Genomic DNA, 15,491 nt, shown 5'->3' on the forward strand with positions numbered 1-15,491 from the left:
GCCTGGCCTGGCCTGGCCTGGCCCTGGCCTGGCCTGGCCTGGCCTGGCCTGGCCTGGCCTGGCCTGGCCTGGCCCTGGCCTGGCCCTGGCCTGGCCTGGCCTGGCCTGGCCTGGCCTGGCCTGGCCTGGCCTGGCCTGGCCTGGCCTGGCCTGGCCTGGCCTGGCCTGGCCTGGCCTGGCCTGGCCTGGCCTGGCCTGGCCTGGCCTGGCCTGGCCTGGCCTGGCCTGGCCTGGCCTGGCCTGGCCTGGCCTGGCCTGGCCTGGCCTGGCCTGGCCTGGCCTGGCCTGGCCTGGCCTGGCCTGGCCTGGCCTGGCCTGGCCTGGCCTGGCCTGGCCTGGCCTGGCCTGGCCTGGCCTGGCCTGGCCTGGCCTGGCCTGGCCTGGCCTGGCCTGGCCTGGCCTGGCCTGGCCTGGCCTGGCCTGGCCTGGCCTGGCCTGGCCTGGCCTGGCCTGGCCTGGCCTGGCCTGGCCTGGCCTGGCCTGGCCTGGCCTGGCCTGGCCTGGCCTGGCCTGGCCTGGCCTGGCCTGGCCTGGCCTGGCCTGGCCTGGCCTGGCCTGGCCTGGCCTGGCCTGGCCTGGCCTGGCCTGGCCTGGCCTGGCCTGGCCTGGCCTGGCCTGGCCTGGCCTGGCCTGGCCTGGCCTGGCCTGGCCTGGCCTGGCCTGGCCTGGCCTGGCCTGGCCTGGCCTGGCCTGGCCTGGCCTGGCCTGGCCTGGCCTGGCCTGGCCTGGCCTGGCCTGGCCTGGCCTGGCCTGGCCTGGCCTGGCCTGGCCTGGCCTGGCCTGGCCTGGCCTGGCCTGGCCTGGCCTGGCCTGGCCTGGCCTGGCCTGGCCTGGCCTGGCCTGGCCTGGCCTGGCCTGGCCTGGCCTGGCCTGGCCTGGCCTGGCCTGGCCTGGCCTGGCCTGGCCTGGCCTGGCCTGGCCTGGCCTGGCCTGGCCTGGCCTGGCCTGGCCTGGCCTGGCCTGGCCTGGCCTGGCCCTGGCCTGGCCTGGCCTGGCCTGGCCTGGCCTGGCCTGGCCTGGCCTGGCCTGGCCTGGCCTGGCCTGGCCTGGCCTGGCCTGGCCTGGCCTGGCCTGGCCTGGCCTGGCCTGGCCTGGCCTGGCCTGGCCTGGCCTGGCCTGGCCTGGCCTGGCCTGGCCTGGCCTGGCCTGGCCTGGCCTGGCCTGGCCTGGCCTGGCCTGGCCTGGCCTGGCCTGGCCTGGCCTGGCCTGGCCTGGCCTGGCCTGGCCTGGCCTGGCCTGGCCTGGCCTGGCCTGGCCTGGCCTGGCCTGGCCTGGCCTGGCCTGGCCTGGCCTGGCCTGGCCTGGCCTGGCCTGGCCTGGCCTGGCCTGGCCTGGCCTGGCCTGGCCTGGCCTGGCCTGGCCTGGCCTGGCCTGGCCTGGCCTGGCCTGGCCTGGCCTGGCCTGGCCTGGCCTGGCCTGGCCTGGCCTGGCCTGGCCTGGCCTGGCCTGGCCTGGCCTGGCCTGGCCTGGCCTGGCCTGGCCTAGCCTGGCCTGGCCTAGCCTGGCCTGGCCTAGCCTAACCTAACCTAACCTAACCTAACCTAACCTAACCTAACCCAACCTAACCTAACCTAACCTAACCTAACCTAACCTAACCTAACCTAACCTAACCTAACCTAACCTAACCTAACCTAACCTAACCTAACCTAACCTAACCTAACCTAACCTAACCTAACCTAACCTAACCTAACCTAACCTAACCTAACCTAACCTAACCATACATACACTACTCATCATCATCAATAATTGTTCCAAATTGTGGTTGTTCATCATCCATCCATTTGCCATTCCAATTCATTCTCATCCATTTGCCATTCACTCATCATCATCCATCCATTTGCCATACCATATCATATCATACCATGCCATGCCATGCCATTCACTCATCATCATCCATCCATTTGCCATTCCTATTCATTCGATCATTATTCGATCATCTAGTCTAGTTTATCCATTCCATTCATTCAATCACCAAATCAACAAGTTTGTTCAAAAATTGTGATCAATCAATATTTGGTGTATCATGTATCCTCTGTGTGTTGTATATTAAGTGTTTGTTTGCATGTATCTTGTGTGTGTATTGATTGAATCCATCCAAATATTTACAAACCACAATAATGACAAGTTTGCTTGCTTGTTCCAAATCCATCATCCTATCATCACTCACTCATCCAGATTATTACCAATTAGGTTCCCCTTCGGGGAACCTAATTGCTCGATGCTGTTGGGTTTTCCTACCCGGAAAACCCAACAGTTTTCCACCTACCTGAACTAAACTCAGTTTTGCTTTAAATGCTGTCTCAATCACTTGTTCGATAGAAATCAACATTATATTTCTTATTGTGTGTCTGTGTCTGTATGTATGTATATCCATCACCATATATCCATCACCATATATTCATCATCATATATTCATCATCATATATTCATCACCATATATTCATCATCATATATTCATCACCATCCATCCATCCATTCACAATCATTCAAAACACATTGAATGAGAATCCATCATTGACAATTCCATTCCCATTGCAAAACACACACATTCCATTGAAATGCCATTGAAAATTCCATTCCCATTGAAAACACATTGCAAAACACGCACATTCCATTCAAAATGCCATTGCTAAACACATTCTTCAACAATCACAAATTGAATGAATCCACCATCAACCAATTCTTCCAATCATCCACCATCAACCAAAACCTAACCAATTCTTCCAATCATCCTCCATCAACCAATTCTTCCAATCATCCAAAACCTAACCAATTCTTATCATTCACCACCAATCATAGTTGTTATTGTTGCTAAAAGTTGATCATCATCCTATCACCACCATAAAAATCATCATCCAATCATTCATTCCTATCCACCATCATTCATCTCCATCCAATCACCAATCAACAATCCAAATTCCTATCCACCATCCAACCCCATCATCCACCATCATCCAAAAATCATTCACCCAATCCCATCATCCACCACCAATCATTGTTGTTCATCCAATCACCAATCCATTCCGATCATATTCATTCTTCCAATCCAATCACCAATCAACAATCCTATCCAATTCTCCAATCACCAATCAACAATCCAATCCAAATTCCTATCCACCATCATTCATTCCTCCAATCAACAATCCACATTCATCATCATCATCATCCAAACCATCTCCACCAAAAATCCCCATTGAAAATCTCCATTGACAATTTTTCAGCAAAACACACACATTGAAAAACTCTCCATTGATTTTCAAAACCCATTGCAAATATCATTTTCAAAAATCTCCATAGAAAATCCCATTGAAAAACTCTCCATTCATTTTCAAAACCCATTGCAAATATCATTTTCAAAAATCATCGACTATTTTTCCCATTCATTTTCCCATTGACAAACCACCAAACACCTCAAACCAAAAATTAACATTAAAAACCCCATAGACAAAAAATAACATTAAAAACCCCATAGACAAAAAAAGCGCGCGCGTGAGGTTTCCATAGGATATCCAAAACCTCATTTTTCAATTTTATTCATTCTCAGTCATGCGCATACACAAATGCATTCACTCATACGCATACACAAACATATACACATCTATAGTAACAAACCACAAATGGCTTCCCTAACACAAATGTTCCAATTGGTTACCACAAATGTCCCAAATGGTAACCCAAAACTAACCTAACCATTATCAACAATTGTTCCAAATATTTACAAACCACAAATGGCTTCCCTAACCAGTGTCCACAAATAACCACAAATATTTACAAACCACAAATGGCTTCCCTAACCATTATCAACAAATGTTCCAATTGCCATTCCAATTGCCATTCCAATTGTCATTCCATTTGTTGTCATTCCATTTGTTGACATTCCATTAGTTATCCCATTTGTTGACATTCCTTTGCTACTCTAACAAACGCTACTCTAACAAATGCTACCATAACCATTGCCATTCCAATCATCAAACCACAAATATTCCATTTGCTATTCTTTCACTTTTCAATCATCACCAACATACATACATTATATCAACAGTCTTTTCTTTCTTTCTTTCATTCCTCTACCACACTCTACCACATTCTACCACACTCTACCACACTCTACCATCCATCCATCCATCAATCCATCCATCAATCCATCCATCTCCAATACCTCTTCCAATCACACACACACAATCTTCCAAATCAATCACCACCATTCACAATCATTCTTTGATTGTCTTTCGTTTAGCTCGGTTGGGCCCAATGACAAGATAATCCAAGAATCCCTTACACTGTTTGTGTTTTTGGATTGTGTTTGTTTGTGCTTACTTGTTGTTGTTAATTATCTATCTCATCTATCACTGTGGTTTTTGTCTCGAGACTCATTTTTTTTCTAACTCTCCTCTCCGATTATGATCTTATTTCATCATTTAGCCATTGGCAGATCTTTGCTGAATCTATGGCCCGTCTTTGATTGAATGTCTGCTGTTGTTCCAGTGCTTGTTCTGGATCGATTGTAGTTCCTTAAGTGTGAATCTTTCTCCTATTATGTCAGTCACTCGAACAACCTTTCATTCCTTCCATTGACTTTGCACATTACATGGAATCATCATTCGATCTTTGTTGGCATTTGATCATTTTCGTTCGTAGACATTCACCACTGTTGTGCCATGATTTCTCATGTTTATTCATGTCCAATCATGTTGACCTCGATACTTCACTAACTACTATCATGAATCCTGGTTAATAGTGTTCTCATAATGATGCAATCAACAGCTTCCAGTAGTCGAAAGCACTTGCTCTATTCACAATCATTTTTCAATGACACTCTATCCACCATTTCTTGACTATCAATTCCCCATTGATATGACAATCAATCAATTCTTCCATTCCAGAGCAAGTCTTGGGTACTGGTCTCCTGTTCTGTATTCTTCATTATTTGCCACTGTTATCCACTTTCATGATATGTCCTGTTATTGAATATCTTTGTCATTCGTACAATTAGTCGTTGATTCTGAGCAACGAGCGTTAACCGTGTTTGCACAAACAATCACTCCATTCATCCATTTCTTGACTTGCAATCCAATCTATATTGATTGACTCTCATTTCACCCATATTATGACATTCAATCCATCCATTTCTTGTCTTTCATTTCCCACTTTCGATCTTCATTTCATCTTCATATCAGACATTCAAAACCAACCAAATCAGACCACCAACTTCACCATCATAAACACACAGTGTCTAATGATTACCAATTTCATCAATCGCTTTGTACATTTTCCCATCTTTGAATCTCTATTCTTACCCATCTCATGACTATCAATCAAACTTTCTTCCCAATTTCCTTTCCCAAATCTTTCCTATTTTTTGCTTTTACTTACCTTTTCCTCGCTTCTCATTTCACCCATTTCATACATATCATTTGCATTTGTTGGCTATTGCCTTCTCTTGACATTTGATTGTTCGACACTCATTCTTCACCCATTTCTTGACATTCAATCCATCCACTTGACTTGCATATGTGAGCCATGTCTTCACTCCCTATATGAGGCTGAAAAAAAAAAAAAAACTCAGTTTTGCATTAAATGCTGTCTCAATCATTTGATTGCGTCTTCGCTACTATTGCGTCTTCGCTAACCTAACCTCACGTATTCCGTAACCTAACCTCACGTATTCCGTAACCTAACCTCACGTATTCCGTAACCTAACCTCACGTATTCCGTAACCTAACCTCACGTATTCCGTAACCTAACCTCACGTATTCCGTAACCTAACCTCATTCTATTGCGCTACCACCTTAAAAAATCATCATCGACAATCACCACCACCTTAAAAAATCATCATCGACAATCACCACCACCTTAAAAAATCATCATCGACAATCACCACCACCATAAAAAATCTTCATCATCGACAATCACCACCACCATCAACAATCATCATATGACAGTGGTGATAGAGTGTTTATTTACAAGCATATGACTAGTGTTCCAAGTTATCATCACTTGTTCCATGGTTGTTTGTTCTTCTTCATCCATCCATCCATTGCAAAACACACACATTCAACAAATCCCATTGCAAAACACATTCAACAAATCCCATTGCAAAACACACACATTCAACAAATCCCATTGCAAAACACATTCAACAATCACAAATTGAATGAACCATCTCCATTCAGCAAAAATCACAATCATTCAAAACACATTGAATGATTCTCCATTCAATTTTTCCCATTGAAAACACACACATTGAATGAAAATCTCCATTGATCCATTCCCATTGACAAAAAATCCTCATTGAACAAAACACACACACATTCAGTTTTTTCCATTGAATACCATTCCATATACCATCATCATCCATCTAAGCCATCATCATCAACCACCACCATCTAAATATCATATCAATCCATTTGATTTGTTCCCTTCCACCACCACCACTTTTGTTTTGTTTTATTTTGTTGGTTGATCCCATTTGCCATTCGCCTATTGCCATCATCCAATCCAATCCATACCAATCCATTCCATCCATTCGCCATTCCCATCATCCAATCCCCATACCAATCCAATTGTACCATCATCCAATCACTCATCATCCACTCAGCATCTAGCCATGTTATTCTCAATATTCTCAATATTCTCAATATTTTTCCCTACCATCACCATTCATTCCAATCATCCATCCACAAAATTCCCCACATTCATCATCATCAACCACCTCCACCACCACCACCACCATCAACAATCCCATCCCAAAAAACCATATCATTGACATTTTTTTCCATTTAGCAAATACCATTGCGAATGAATATCATTAACAATTTTTCCCCATTCAGCCCAAAAATCACAATCATTGAAAACACACACACATTGAAAAAACTCTCCATTGATTTTCAAAAATCATCATACAATTTTTCCCATTGCAAATCCCATTGCAAATATCATTTTCAAAAATCTCCATTGATTTCAAAAATCTCCATTCATTTTCAAAAATCCCATTGAAAAACCCATTGATTTTCAAAAATCTCCATAGAAAAATCCCATAGAAAATACCATAGACAAAAATCCCATAGAAAAATCTCCATTGATTTTCCCATTGCAAATATCATTTTCAAAAATCCCATTGCAAATCCATCACACACTATTTTTCCCATTGACAAACCACCAAACACCTCAAAAAACAAATTCCAAAAATCAACCAAAAAACCAAACCAACAACACACACATTCAACAAATCCCATTGCAATCAAACAATCACAAATTGAATGAACCATCTCCATCCATCCATTCACAATCATTCAAAACACATTGAATGAGAATCCATCATTGACAATTCCATTCCCATTGCAAAACACACACATTCCCATTGCAAAACACACACATTCCATTGAAAATGCCATTGAAAATTCCATTCCCATTGAAAACACATTGCAAAACACACACATTCCATTCAAAATGCCATTGCTAAACACATTCTTCAACAATCACAAATTGAATGAATCCACCATCAACCAATTCTTCCAATCATCCACCATCAACCAATTCTTCCAATCATCCACCATCAACCAATTCTTCCAATCATCCAAAACCTAACCAATTCTTATCATTCACCACCAATCATAGTTGTTATTGTTGCTAAAAGTTGATCATCATCCTATCACCACCATAAAAAATCATCATCCAATCATTCATTCCTATCCACCATCATTCATCTCCATCCAATCACCAATCACCAATCCAAATTCCTATCCACCATCCAACCCCATCATCCACCATCATCCAAAAATCATTCACCCAATCCCATCATCCACCACCAATCATTGTTGTTCATCCAATCACCAATCCATTCCGATCATATTCATTCTTCCAATCCAATCACCAATCAACAATCCTATCCAATTCTCCAATCACCAATCAACAATCCAATCCAAATTCCTATCCACCATCATTCATTCCTCCAATCAACAATCCACATTCATACCTCTTCCAATCATCAAAACCATCTCCACCAAAAATCCACATTGAAAATCTCCATTGACAATTTTTCAGCAAAACACACACATTGAAAAACTCTCCATTGATTTTCAAAAACCCATTGCAAATATCATTTTCAAAAATCTCCATAGAAAATCCCATTGAAAAACTCTCCATTCATTTTCAAAACCCATTGCAAATATCATTTTCAAAAATCATCGACTATTTTTCCCATTCATTTTCCCATTGACAAACCACCAAACACCTCAAACCAAAACCATCTCTAATCCACCAAAAACCAAACCAACAACTAATTCCATACTCACTTACCTTAAACCAAACCAAAATTCCATCCAAATACCCTACAACACATTCTAATACTAATTCCAAAAAACGCGGCAGGCTCAGGTTACATAGGCATAGGCAGGCCTCAATTTCTAAATTTTTTGAAAATTCTCTCACTGACAATCAGTGCCATCTATTGTAACAAACCACAATTGGCTACCCTAACACGTATCCACAATCAACAAACCACAATTGGTTACCACAAATGTCTACCCTAACAAGTGTCTATTGGTTACCCCAATTGTTAACCCAAAACTAACCTAACAAGTGTTTATTACTACCCTAACAAGTGTCCACAAATGTCCCAAAACTAACCTAACAAGTGTCTATTGGTTACCCCAATTGTTAACCCAAAACTAACCTAACCCGTATGAACCAAGAATTGTTCCATTTGACATTCCATTTGTTGACATTCCATTTGTTGACATTCCATTTGTTGACATTCCATTAGTTATCCCATTTGTTGCCATTCCATTTATCTAACCATTGTCACCACAAATGCTACTCTAACAAATGCTACTCCTCTATCAATCATCATCATCATCATACATACAATATATCAATCCACAATCTACCACACTCTACCATCATCCATCCATCCATTACCAATACCTCTTCCACACACACACACACACACACACACACACACTCGCCATTTGGCCTCGATAGAGTCAAGACGTGTGTTATTTTTACTCTCATTCGAAAACTTGCCACTTTGCTCTCACTTCTGTACAATCAGTGAAAATGGCAGACAATTGTCTAAATGACATAAAGTCAGCTATTACAAATATGCATAAAGCCCTTAATTCTCATCAACGTGTCCATCCTGAAGTCACAGGTCCTGCAAAAGAATTAGCTGTCCAATCCCAAAAACTACTTGATTTATATCTGTCTATGACAGATCAACTTAAATCTCAAATCGACAATTACCGTCTTTTAATCAATGACACTCAAACCGACAACAATGAAAAACTCCAAAAAATCTTGGATAAACTTGAATCAACTCCTGCTAACGAAAAACCCACACCGTACAATGTTGTTGCTCAAAACCCACCAAAAATAAACTACAAGACTGTTCTTGTCAAACCAAAAAATAACCTGCTCAACCCACCACAAACAAAGGAAGCTATATGCAATTCTATCCCAGCATGCGACATTAAATGCAACCAAATTTCAATTAACAAAACCAATGTTGCTTTTAAGTTCTCCAACGAAAACAGTAAAAACAAATTCCTCAAAAGTGTAAGTGAAAATCCTGATCTTAACACAGCCATGGAAGCCTATGAACCAACACCTAAATGCCCAACAATTAAGCTTAAAAATATTGATTATTCCACCAACGAATCCGATATAATAAACCAGCTCATCATGCAAAATGACATGCAAGATCTCAAAAACCACATCAAACTTCTTTTCACAATCAAAAAACGGCATTACTTCGACGCCATTTTGTGCGTCTCTCCCCATGTTTACGACCTTTTGTTTCAACGAACTTTGTTTATTGGCTGGTCTGCATGTATTGCAGAACAAACATTTCTTCTAGGCCACTGCAGCAATTGTCTTAGTTTCCAACATCGAACAAAGGATTGTCCCAATAAGAGTAGTAAGAAATGTAAAAACTGTGGAATTTCATTCTCGACCACACGCATAAACAATCAACAATCTGAATTCATAACACACATCAAAAACTGTTCTCATTTCAACTGCTGCCACTGTGCCGAAAAAATCTCCCCGCTGAACACCCAGCACTCACCGACCTTTGCCCTCTATACTGCAACAAAATTAAACAAACATGGGATAGAACATGTTATGATAGCTCTACAAAAGTTAAATTCTTTAACAAACTTTCCATTCCCAACGTAACAAACAATAACCCCTCCACCCAATCCCCCTCTCCCTCCACACCCTAATCACTGTTCACGGACCCCTGTCTCTCAACACAACGACACCCATCTTCATCTGTGGAGACTCTAACAGCAGCCACACTCTGTGGAACAGTAGCGCCGACACCCCCAAAGGCTCCAAATCCTTGAACTAATATATCAATTCGATCTTACAGTCCTCACTACACCTAACCCCACCCACCTATCAACACAATTACGGACGTAGCAGCTACATGGACATTACACTACTCTCCCCTAATGCCACCGGTTTCGCGCAAAATTTTCAACAACTTAGAAACATAATAAAACATAGAAAGTTGTATCATCAATCTCACTAATATCATCACCAACACCGCTTACAAAACAATCCCGATCAAAAACACTACCCTTACACACACGAGAAAAAATTAGAAAGCAATTAAAGAAAACAATTATAAACAAACTCATCAATACAACACTTTACAGAATTTTGCAAAGAAATACAAACATATACGAACACGAACACACAACTTCTAAAATACAACACACAAAACAACATATCAGATTCAACATAAAACACTAACACACATTTATAAATAATTTTCTACCTCACTCAATTTGTAATTTCTTCTATATTTTCTCTTATAATATTAAATAAAATTTTGGAGTTACGCTCCTTTAATTTAAAAAAAAAAAAAAAAAAAAAAAAAAAAAACACACACACACACACACACTCGCCATTTGGCCTCGATAGAGTCAAGACGTGTGTTATTTTTACTCTCATCTCGAAAATCTTCGCCACTTTGCTCTCACATTTTGTCTGTGACAATCTAGTGAAAATGGCAGACAATTGTCTAAATGACATAAAGTCAGCTATTACAAATATGCATAAAGCCCTTAATTCTCATCAACGTGTCCATCCTGAAGTCACAGGTCCTGCAAAAGAATTAGCTGTCCAATCCCAAAAACTACTTGATTTATATCTGTCTATGACAGATCAAGCTTAAATCTCAAATCGACAATTACCGATCTTTTAATCAATGACACTCAAACCGACAACAATGAAAAACTCCAAAAAATCTTGGATAAACTTGAATCAACTCCTGCTAACGAAAAACCCACACCGTACAATGTTGTTGCTCAAAACCCACCAAAAATAAACTACAAGACTGTTCTTGTCAAACCAAAAAATAACCTGCTCAACCCACCACAAACAAAGGAAGCTATATGCAATTCTATCCCAGCATGCGACATTAAATGCAACCAAATTTCAATTAACAAAACCAATGTTGCTTTTAAGTTCTCCAACGAAAACAGTAAAAACAAATTCCTCAAAAGTGTAAGTGAAAATCCTGATCTTAACACAGCCATGGAAGCCTATGAACCAACACCTAAATGCCCAACAATTAAGCTTAAAAATATTGATTATTCCACCAACGAATCCGATATAATAAACCAGCTCATCATGCAAAATGACATGCAAGATCTCAAAAACCACATCAAACTTCTTTTCACAATCAAAAAACGGCATTACTTCGACGCCATTTTGTGCGTCTCTCCCCATGTTTACGACCTTTTGTTTCAACGAACTTTGTTTATTGGCTGGTCTGCATGTATTGCAGAACAAACATTTCTTCTAGGCCACTGCAGCAATTGTCTTAGTTTCCAACATCGAACAAAGGATTGTCCCAATAAGAGTAGTAAGAAATGTAAAAACTGTGGAATTTCATTCTCGACCACACGCATAAACAATCAACAATCTGAATTCATAACACACATCAAAAACTGTTCTCATTTCAACTGCTGCCACTGTGCCGAAAAAATCTCCCCGCTGAACACCCAGCACTCACCGACCTTTGCCCTCTATACTGCAACAAAATTAAACAAACATGGGATAGAACATGTTATGATAGCTCTACAAAAGTTAAATTCTTTAACAAACTTTCCATTCCCAACGTAACAAACAATAACCCCTCCACCCAATCCCCCTCTCCCTCCACACCCTAATCACTGTTCACGGACCCCTGTCTCTCAACACAACGACACCCATCTTCATCTGTGGAGACTCTAACAGCAGCCACACTCTGTGGAACAGTAGCGCCGACACCCCCAAAGGCTCCAAATCCTTGAACTAATATATCAATTCGATCTTACAGTCCTCACTACACCTAACCCCACCCACCTATCAACACAATTACGGACGTAGCAGCTACATGGACATTACACTACTCTCCCCTAATGCCACCGGTTTCGCGCAAAATTTTCAACAACTTAGAAACATAATAAAACATAGAAAGTTGTATCATCAATCTCACTAATATCATCACCAACACCGCTTACAAAACAATCCCGATCAAAAACACTACCCTTACACACACGAGAAAAAATTAGAAAGCAATTAAAGAAAACAATTATAAACAAACTCATCAATACAACACTTTACAGAATTTTGCAAAGAAATACAAACATATACGAACACGAACACACAACTTCTAAAATACAACACACAAAACAACATATCAGATTCAACATAAAACACTAACACACATTTATAAATAATTTTTCTACTATTTGTAATTTCTTCTATTTTCTTTATAATATTAAATAAAATTTTGGAGTTACGCTCCTTTAAAAAAAAAAAAAAAAAAAAAACACACACACACACACACACACAATCACCACCATTCACAATCACCACCATTCACAATCACCACCATTCACAATCATTCTTTGATTGTCTTTCGTTTAGCTCGGTTGGGCCCAATGACAAGATAATCCAAGAATCCCTTTGTGCTTGCATTGTGTTTGTTTGTGCTTACTTGTTGTTGTTAATTATCTATCTCATCTATCACTGTGGTCTTTGACGTCGATACTTCAGTAACTACTATCATGAATCCTGGTTAATAGTGTTCTCATAATGATGCAATCAACAGCTTCCAGTAGTCGAAAAGCACTTGCTCTATTCACAATCATTTTTCAATGACACTCTATCCACCATTTCTTGACTATCAATTCCCCATTGATATGACAATCAATCAATTCTTCCATTCCAGAGCAAGTCTTGGGTACTGGTCTCCTGTTCTGTATTCTTCATTATTTGCCACTGTTATCCACTTTCATGATATGTCCTGTTATTGAATATCTTTGTCATTCGTACAATTAGTCGTTGATTCTGAGCAACGAGCGTTAACCGTGTTTGCACAAACAATCACTCCATTCATCCATTTCTTGACTTGCAATCCAATCTATATTGATTGACTCTCATTTCACCCATATTATGACATTCAATCCATCCATTTCTTGTCTTTCATTTCCCACTTTCGATCTTCATTTCATCTTCATATCAGACATTCAATTCATTCATTTCTTGCCTCTCTACTTCACCATCATAAACACACAGTGTCTAATGATTACCAATTTCATCAATCGCTTTGTACATTTTCCCATCTTTGAATCTCTATTCTTACCCATTTCATGACTATCAATCAAACTTTCTTCCCAATTTCCTTTCCCAAATCTTTCCTATTTTTGCATTTTACTTACCTTTTCCTCGCTTCTCATTTCACCCATTTCATACATATCATTTGCATTTGTTGGCTATTGCCTTCTCTTGACATTTGATTGTTTTTGACATTCAATCCATCCACTTTTGACATTCAATCCATCCACTTGACTTGCATATGTGAGCCATGTCTTCACTCCCTATATGAGGCTGAAAAAAAAAAAAAAAAAAAAAAAAACCTAACATCAACAACAACAACTGGATCATCATCATCATCAACAACAACAACAACAACAAGATCCGATTATTTATCATCATCATCGACATCACCATCGTCAACCAAACTTACCACAACTATCGAAATATGTCCCCGTTCTCCTACACCACCAACACCACCACCTAACGAAAAACCACCAACCAATAAACCGTTTGTTAAATGTGGAATGGTAACCGCATTTGATGAACAATTTGTCCACCAAACATATGATAAATTGAAAAAATTAAGTGGAAACATAACAAAAAAAACAAAAGAAGAAATGATAGAATGTTTTGAAATAAACTTGAAATGCTTTAAATCAATTAAACAGCTTCAAAATTTACAAAAATATCATCATTATCAGGCCCAAATCAATAATGGAAAAGTGGAAATTGAAATAGAATATCCTTTCATTGATGGCCAAATTTTTACTAATGATAATAGACAACAACGACAACAACTGGATCATCAACAACTGGATCATCAACAACTGGATCATCAACAACTGGATCATCAACAACAACAACAACAACCATAACCACCACCAACATTCACATAGACACACCGAACATGAACCATGAACACAATAGTTTTTTTTTTATCAAATCATTGATCATTGATCATTAACCTCTTGTATATTTCTTTTTGTTTGTTACTGTTGATCATACACTTCATACAATCATTGATCACCTGTATGTTTCTTTTTTATGATCATCCACAATCCTATCCCAAACATTGTTCTCATTAACCACCTGTATGTTTCTTTTTGTTACTTGTTGTTGTTTGTTTGTTCTGAAACACCACCATTCTTTTATTTTGTTGTCAACTCTTTTTTGTTATATTTTGGATAATCATTAAATAAAGATATTTGTTTTTAATCAATAATAATCATAATTAATAGTGTGTCTTTGTGTGTTCATCATCATCTTGATCTTGATCTTGATCTTGATCTTGATCTTGATCTTGATCTTGATCTTGATCTTGATCTTGATCTTGATCCTCGTTCAAATTCTTTGCACTCATTCCTTGATCATTGGTGACATATGTTATATTATCCTAGTTAATTATTCTTTGAATTGATTAACCAATCATTCACCATCCATCCATCCATCCATCCATCCATCCATTTGCCATTTGCATATACACATTCATTCATTCAACCAATTCCAAATTCATTCAATATCGTTGTCCATCATACCATACCATGCCATTAATCTCAATCCACATTCCAATCTCATCATTCATTCCTTGATCATCATTGGAATCATCATACTGGTTCACTTGATTTTTTCTTTCCGAATTCTCATTACTTCAACACCACCAACACCAACACCACCAACACCAACACCAACACCAACACCACCAACACCAAAACAACAACCACCACCAAAACAACAACCACCACCACCACCAACAAATTATGCTACCGCTGCCTTTTAATCACGCTCTATCCAAACAACCATTCATCTAACAACCATTACGACATTCATTCTACTTCTAACTATCTAGACACACACACCATTTTTTTGTGTTTAAAAAAAAACCATTTCATCATCGA

The 15,491-nt window shown here is 40.4% G+C and overlaps 2 protein-coding genes across 2 annotated transcripts; both read left to right on the forward strand.

Annotated features, from left to right (window-relative positions):
• Positions 1-8,941: 8,941 nt before the first annotated feature.
• LOC142645876 (uncharacterized) lies at positions 8,942-10,638 on the forward strand. Its single transcript, XM_075823360.1, is given in 2 exon segments — positions 8,942-10,027; positions 10,030-10,638. Coding segments are annotated over 2 exon segments (1,164 nt in total). The 5' UTR covers positions 8,942-9,057; the 3' UTR covers positions 10,224-10,638.
• A 376-nt stretch (positions 10,639-11,014) lies between these two features.
• LOC142645889 (uncharacterized) lies at positions 11,015-12,597 on the forward strand. Its single transcript, XM_075823390.1, is given in 3 exon segments — positions 11,015-11,043; positions 11,172-11,986; positions 11,989-12,597. Coding segments are annotated over 3 exon segments (1,038 nt in total). The 3' UTR covers positions 12,183-12,597.
• Positions 12,598-15,491: the final 2,894 nt, after the last annotated feature.

The sequence above is a fragment of the Dermatophagoides pteronyssinus genome, unplaced genomic scaffold, assembly GCF_027571235.1.
Source record: "Dermatophagoides pteronyssinus isolate colony J.1.1.1.1 unplaced genomic scaffold, Derpt_VIB-CSIC_2022.12 sq0027, whole genome shotgun sequence".
In the NCBI taxonomy this organism is placed as follows: Eukaryota; Metazoa; Arthropoda; class Arachnida; order Sarcoptiformes; family Pyroglyphidae; genus Dermatophagoides; species Dermatophagoides pteronyssinus.